General features: G+C 56.5%; 1 protein-coding gene across 7 annotated transcripts; it reads left to right on the top strand.

Moving 5' to 3' along the window:
• Nucleotides 1–5,228, top strand: LAMTOR1 (late endosomal/lysosomal adaptor, MAPK and MTOR activator 1). 7 transcript variants are annotated; one of them, XM_053969035.1, is made up of 6 exons: nt 13–240; nt 1,947–2,092; nt 3,062–3,139; nt 3,577–3,703; nt 3,993–4,119; nt 4,574–4,712. In XM_053969035.1, the coding sequence occupies exons 1-5, from the start codon at nt 199–201 to the stop codon at nt 4,083–4,085; spliced, it is 486 nt and encodes a 161-aa protein (XP_053825010.1). In that variant the 5' UTR covers nt 13–198; the 3' UTR covers nt 4,086–4,119; nt 4,574–4,712. The 7 variants fall into 7 exon arrangements, with proteins under 7 accessions (XP_053824979.1, XP_053824970.1, XP_053825010.1 ...); XM_053969041.1 differs by having other exon boundaries at nt 4,620–4,708; XM_053968995.1 differs by lacking the exon at nt 3,993–4,119 and having other exon boundaries at nt 5–240; nt 4,620–5,228.
• Nucleotides 5,229–6,046: the final 818 nt, after the last annotated feature.

Here is a 6,046-nt window from a genome sequence, read left to right as displayed (position 1 = left end):
CGTGCGAGCATCGTTCCGTCCCACGTGACGCCACCGCGCGCGCCCCCGGCGGCGGGCGTGGCTGTGTGTGTGTGTGTCTGTCTGTCTGTCTGTCTGTCTGTGTGTCCGTGTGTTCCCCCGCTGCTCACGTGACCGGCGTGACTCGGCGCTCACGTGACCGCGCGGCGGGGCCGTGCCGGAGCCTGGGCCGCGCTCGTCATGGGCTGCTGCTACAGCAGCGAGGCCGAGGCCTCCGACCAGGTGGGCCTGGCGCCGGGGGGACACGAGGCCCGCGGCGGGGGTGGCGCCGGGAGGGACGCTCGGCCCCACTCCCGGCTCTCCCGGGGCTTCCCGGTTGCGGGGGGGCAGGCGGCGCGCGTCCTCGGCGGGGCTTGGCCCTTCCCCGCTCCCGGGCAGTCTGAGCGCTGCTCCCGCCTGTCGCCGCCTTCGTGTCACTCGTTCCTCGCGTGTATCGCGCCGCCTTGTGTGTCCCCCCGGTGCTGCGTGGGGGCTGGAGGCGGGGACTCGGGGATCGTGCCAGACCCTCCCGCTGTCCCGCTGCAGGTGTAAGTTCAAGGCCTCAAACGGCACCGGCTGGAGCAGCGCCAGCTTTTCCTTCTTGGGACAGCATGACTGCCACGCAGCTCAGGAGCCGGGACAAAACTGGGGCTGTCACCTGTCCCGCGAAACTTATTCCCCGGGTGCGGTGAGAGCTAGGCTGTGACAGCCCGTCCCAGGGGGACCCCAGCCGGCTTCCACTTGTGTCATGAGAAAGGAAGGAGAAGGGCCTGGACTAGAGTATCGCAGCAGCATTTCCCAGCAGGAAGAAGGGGAGAGGAAGCTTCTGGCTGGGGAGGGGCTGGAGATGCCACTGACTGCGTGTGTGGAGAAGTGGTTGCATTCCCAGCTCACCATGGATCACAGGCTGAGCATCCTTTCAGGACAAGACAGACGTGGAAGGGTTTGAGCATGTCCAGAGGAAGGGAACGGTGCTGGAGAAGGGGCTGGAGCACAAGGAGTGGCTGAGGGAGCCAAAGGGGCTCAGCCTGCAAAGAGGCTCAGGGATTACCTTCGCACTCTCCACAACTCCCTCACAGGAGGGTGGAGCCAGGTGGGAGTCTGCCTCTGCTCCCAGGGAACAAGCAACAGGACAGGAGGAAAGGGCCTCTGGTTCCAGCTATGGAAGGTTTAGGTTAGATATTCGGGAAAATTTCCCTAAAAGTGTTGTACAGCTGTGATACAGGCTGCCCAGAACAGTCTTGGAGTCCCTAGCCCTGGTGGGATTTAAAAACGGTGTAGACTTGGCACTTGGGGACATGGTTTGGTGGTGGGCTTGGCAGTGCTGGGAGAACAGTTGGGCTCAGAGGGTTTTTCCAATTTTACTGATTCTGTGATCTTGTTCTCATGGATGTTTGTGCCCATGACCTCCCTACTGGGCTCTTCTCACAGCTCCTGCAGCACCATTCAGCCAAGCCAGAGGATCAAGGGCTGGGCTGCAGCTCTGCACCTCCTGGAGTGGGGGAACATGCCCTGTGACTCTGGGAACCCCCCACCCCACACAGTCCCTGGGCTTTGACAGCTGGGATTCCCCTGTCTCGGGTGAGCCCCCTGCTATGCCAGGGTGGGCTCTCTGTGGTGCCCAGTCAGGGGTGGGGCCATGGTAGGTCCTCATTAGCTGCAGGGTTTGATGCTGGCTGCAGACTCCTGCCTGCAGGAGTGGCCACTCCAAATGTGCTGCCTGATTTCAGCCACTTGCTGCCTTTGTGGCTGGAGGGGCTTCATCTGGGAAGAAGCAAAAGAATTGGGCAAAGAGGTACCTGGCAGAGCTGAGGCTGTTCTGGATTACACTGGGATGCATAGGGAGCACTCCTGGCTGGTGAGGGAAGGGTGGGACGTGCCTTGTCCTGTGGGGTTAGTGCTGCTGGTGTGGGGAAGCCAGGGCTGATTTTCCTCTGCCTTTCACTCAGGAGGAAGAGACAAAGCGGCTGCTGGAGCCGGCAGCCAGCCCACCCAACAAGGTACTGAATGGAGCAGAGCAGAGCTATCACAACCTCCCATCGGCACGCACCGATGAGCAAGCCATGCTGTCCTCCATCCTCGCCAAAACAGCCATGTAAGCCTCAGGCCATGCCCATGGGCCAGGCAGCATGCCTTGGGGACAGCGGTGACCCTGGATATGGCACGCAGCTGGGGACTGCCTGGCTATGGGCCCCGGTGATCAGCCATATATGCTGAGGAGGAGCTGTGGCAGAGCCCTCCATGTCCCTCTGCCCTCAGACAGCCCTGTCCCTCAGCTTTGAGCCCCATGGGGACACAGAGAGAAGACCCCAGATGTGAGGTAACCCCTCGGCTGCTGGGCTGGAAATAGGGGCAGGGTTTCGATAAGAAAGTGAGTCCATGGGGATGTGGAGAGGGTGGCTGGAGGGGCAGCAGCATTTTATCCCCTTCTGAGGAGGCTTTTCCTCAAATGCACAGGGGCAATGTGGGGAGAGGGCTCTGTCCAACCTGGCTGTGAGGGCTTTGGGATGGTCGTAGGCCCTTCTGCTCCTCTGCCTGACATTGGAGAACTAGTGGCCACTGGTGTGTGTCCAGCATGCAGAGCCACAGCAGCTCTGAGTACTGCTTTGCTGTGGGGTGCACACAATGGGGCTGCGACAGGGCCCTGGGCAAGTGCCTGGGTCCTCTGTGAGCCCAGGGCCCAGTAGCAGGGCTCTCAGGACATCTGCCAAGCACTTTGTCCTCCCAGTGGTTCCCTTTTTCTCCAGGTAGCTGCAGGCCAAGCTCCCCAGAGCCCAGACCAGCCCCCAGCTTCCTGCAGCCTCTGCCTGCCTCCCTCTGCCCTAGGGCAGCTGTGGGCAAACAGTCCCTGGCATTCCTTCCTGGTGAACAGCCACTCCAGCCTGGCACACTTGTGGCCAGCTGGCAGCATTCATTGGACGAGTTTGGCCTTGAGATGTTTGTTTTGGGGTGCTGTCAGGTGCTGGACTTTGTCTGTCCTGGTCAGAGGATACTCTGAGATGGGGAGGGAACTCATGGGGAGCAATGCACCTCCAGTGGGAGCCACTGTCTCGTGTCTCTGCAGCAACATCATCGATGTGTCGGCAGCGGATTCCCAGGGCATGGAGCAGCATGAGTACATGGACAGAGCCAGGCAGTACAGGTGGGACCTGCACTTCTCTGCTGGGGTGCCTGCAGTCAGCTGTGTGTGTCCCTGGGCAGGTCCCAGGGGTTTTGGCCTGGGGGAGTGAACTCAGCATGTAGAAGGGCTCCCTCATCTCAGAGAGCAGGATGCCCATGACAGGGAATGCCCTTGACAGTGCAGGCAGCAGAGCGCAGGGCAAAGGGCTCCTGTGGTCACCCAGCCCTTGGGACAGATGGATGTGACTGCTTCTGCTTGAAAGGTGCCTGTGTGGGAGAGCTGCAAGCTCTCTCATCCTCCTTCTGCAGGGAGTGAAGAGGGCTGGATGCTGGGAGTGCAGCACCACTGGTCTCCCTTTCTCCCGCTGGGGGTGCCAGTTGCCGGGGAGTGCAGCACCCATCTTTTGGATGTCCCCATGTCTTGGCATGGCACTGATGTTTGCTGCTCTCCCCTCACAGCACACGCCTGGCCATGCTCAGCAACAACCTGACACACTGGAAGAAGCTCCCACTGCTGCCATCTCTGACTAACCAACCACACCAAGTGCTCGCCAGCGACCCTGTCCCCTTTGCAGACCTGCAGCAGGTGAGCAGGGCTGGGGTGAGCCCTGAGCCCTTGCGATGCTCCCCAGAGACACATCCTTATCCTGGAGAAGAAGTAATGCCCTCCTGCTTGCCCAGAGCCCTGACACAACTTGTTAGAGCTGAGGGCAAAGCCTAGGTCAGGTTTAAAGCCTTGTTAGAGGTGGGGGCAAAGCCCAGGGCAGGCTTAGGGACTCCTTAGGGCTGGAGGCTAACCTCCTGCAACAATTTCTTTGGGATAACTGGGAGTTTCAGTAGCCACCAGTGACACAGCCATGTCTTCGTGCCTGCAGGTGTCCCGGATAGCTGCCTATGCCTTTAGTGCGCTCTCACAGATCCGTGTCGACGCCAAAGAAGAACTGGTTGTGCAGTTTGGCATCCCCTGAACCTGCCCCCACCACTGCTACTTCAGCGCTTTGGGTTGTTTTTGGATTTTTCCTGATTTTTTTTCTCTTTATATCCTTTCCCTCCCCATGCTGCTGCCACAGAACTTGGACAGATACCCTGTTTCCTACTAAATGCCAAGGCGCACATCATTGGCACATTGAGCCCACCTACATTGCTTGAGGCTTTCTCCTCTTCGTGGGTGGGTGGGTGGGTGTGCGTGAGGAGCAGGCTGTGTCAACTGGACACTGCCTTGCACAGGGACAAGCACAAAGGGAACAGCCAGTGCAAGGAGGCCCTGGTGTGGGTCAGCACCATGTGTCAGGTCACCAGGATGGGTGGGCTGGAGCCAGGCAGATGTGATGGTCTGCATGGGGCCTGGTGGCTCCAACACCATACCTTCTCCTTTTTACATGTTTAGACCTTTATTTTGGTTGTTTGTTTTTTGTTTTTGTTGTTTTTTTTTAATTATTATTTTTTGCCAGAGTAGATAAAGCCACTTTCATCCAGTGCCTGTCTCCGCTGTTCTCTCGCAGCACGGACGTGATGGGGGAGCCATACCCTGGTGGGGAGGTACACACATCTGTCTGACTCCTGTCACCTCTTCGATCATGTGCCACAGGACCAAGAGGACAAGGCGACAGGGAATGTATGATGACCCACCTTTAAGGGGAAGGAGGCACCTGAGATTCCTAAATGCTCATAGTCAAAAGGAATGTCAAAAGTCAGGGTTTGCAAATAATCAGAAAGTTTTATTAGTAAATTACACACTTGGCATGGAAATTGAAGGGTACCTTTTTATGGGTAGGTTTCCCCAGCCTGAAGATGGATTTATCATTTTCTATGCAAATTAATTATCATGCACAGTCTGTTTTTTCAGGTCTTCCTGGAAATGGGTCAGAGGGGTTTAGGGGTCTTTGGTCGTCTTACTCCTACCCTATAGTCCTTGCCCACTTCCTGCCACTCATTCCTGTGCTTATGCTGTACTGTCTTGTGCTTGTCAGCAGGAACTACAACAAGGATGTTTTTCCAGTGCTGCCCTATCTCACCTTGCCTCCCTTCTTTAGCCACATCTTGTTCTTTGTCATGGCATGTTAAGATCAACAGTCCTTGTTTATTACCAACAGTCCTTGTTTGACTCCACAGCCATCCAATTATCTATGTTTGAGACATACACATTAGCTCTCCTATGTTTTGGGAATAGAATGCTCAGTGAGACCTACTTTGAACTGTGGTTTATAGGGTCATTAGAGAGTGGGCTTCAGTATGCATTTGCCCTTTATAATTGAGAGCTCAAAGGGTCTCACTTTGGATTGCTGTCTAGAAGGTCGCAAGAGAGTGGGCTTTAGTCATAGTAATTTTCCATCCTGGCCACAATTTGAGTTGGTTGGAGGTTCAACAACAAAAATACTGTTCCACTTGGGTTATTACTCAGGCAAGAAAAATAAGTTTCCAAGTCTGTTCATTAAAAAGCAGATGCTCGATAAACATCTGTTACTTCCTTGGAACAGATTATATCCAATAAGCTCAAGAGGGGCTTAGTCTGGGTGCTCTTTGTGAAGGCCAAGGCCTAACAAACATTTCTCAGGTCTTGGTGGGGCCTGGGCAGTGGTGGGGACATGCACCACTACAATCCAGTCCATGACTAAACTTCTGTGGACCTCTACAGGATGAAATAGGGCTGTGGCCACGGGGACAAGTGCAGGACTCCCCAAGTGAGATGAGGCCCCACTAGTAGGTCAGGACAGGTTTGGGGGCTGGTGGCTGGTGAGGACCCCTGCCTAGCTGGCACTGCAGGGCAGAGTGGGGAGTCTGCATGTGACACACCACCAGAGTCCCCCCATGTGTACCCTGACTCACTGTGGGCTTCCAGTACTCCGTGTGGCCCCACACAACCACGTGTCACACAACCTCCCCTCGTGTGTCCTGACCTCTCACTGGGGGATTGAGACCCACGCTCCCC

The sequence above is a fragment of the Vidua chalybeata genome, chromosome 2 (genome assembly GCF_026979565.1).
Source record: "Vidua chalybeata isolate OUT-0048 chromosome 2, bVidCha1 merged haplotype, whole genome shotgun sequence".
NCBI classification, from domain to species: Eukaryota; Metazoa; Chordata; class Aves; order Passeriformes; family Viduidae; genus Vidua; species Vidua chalybeata.
This window is presented reverse-complemented; position numbering and strand designations above follow the sequence as displayed.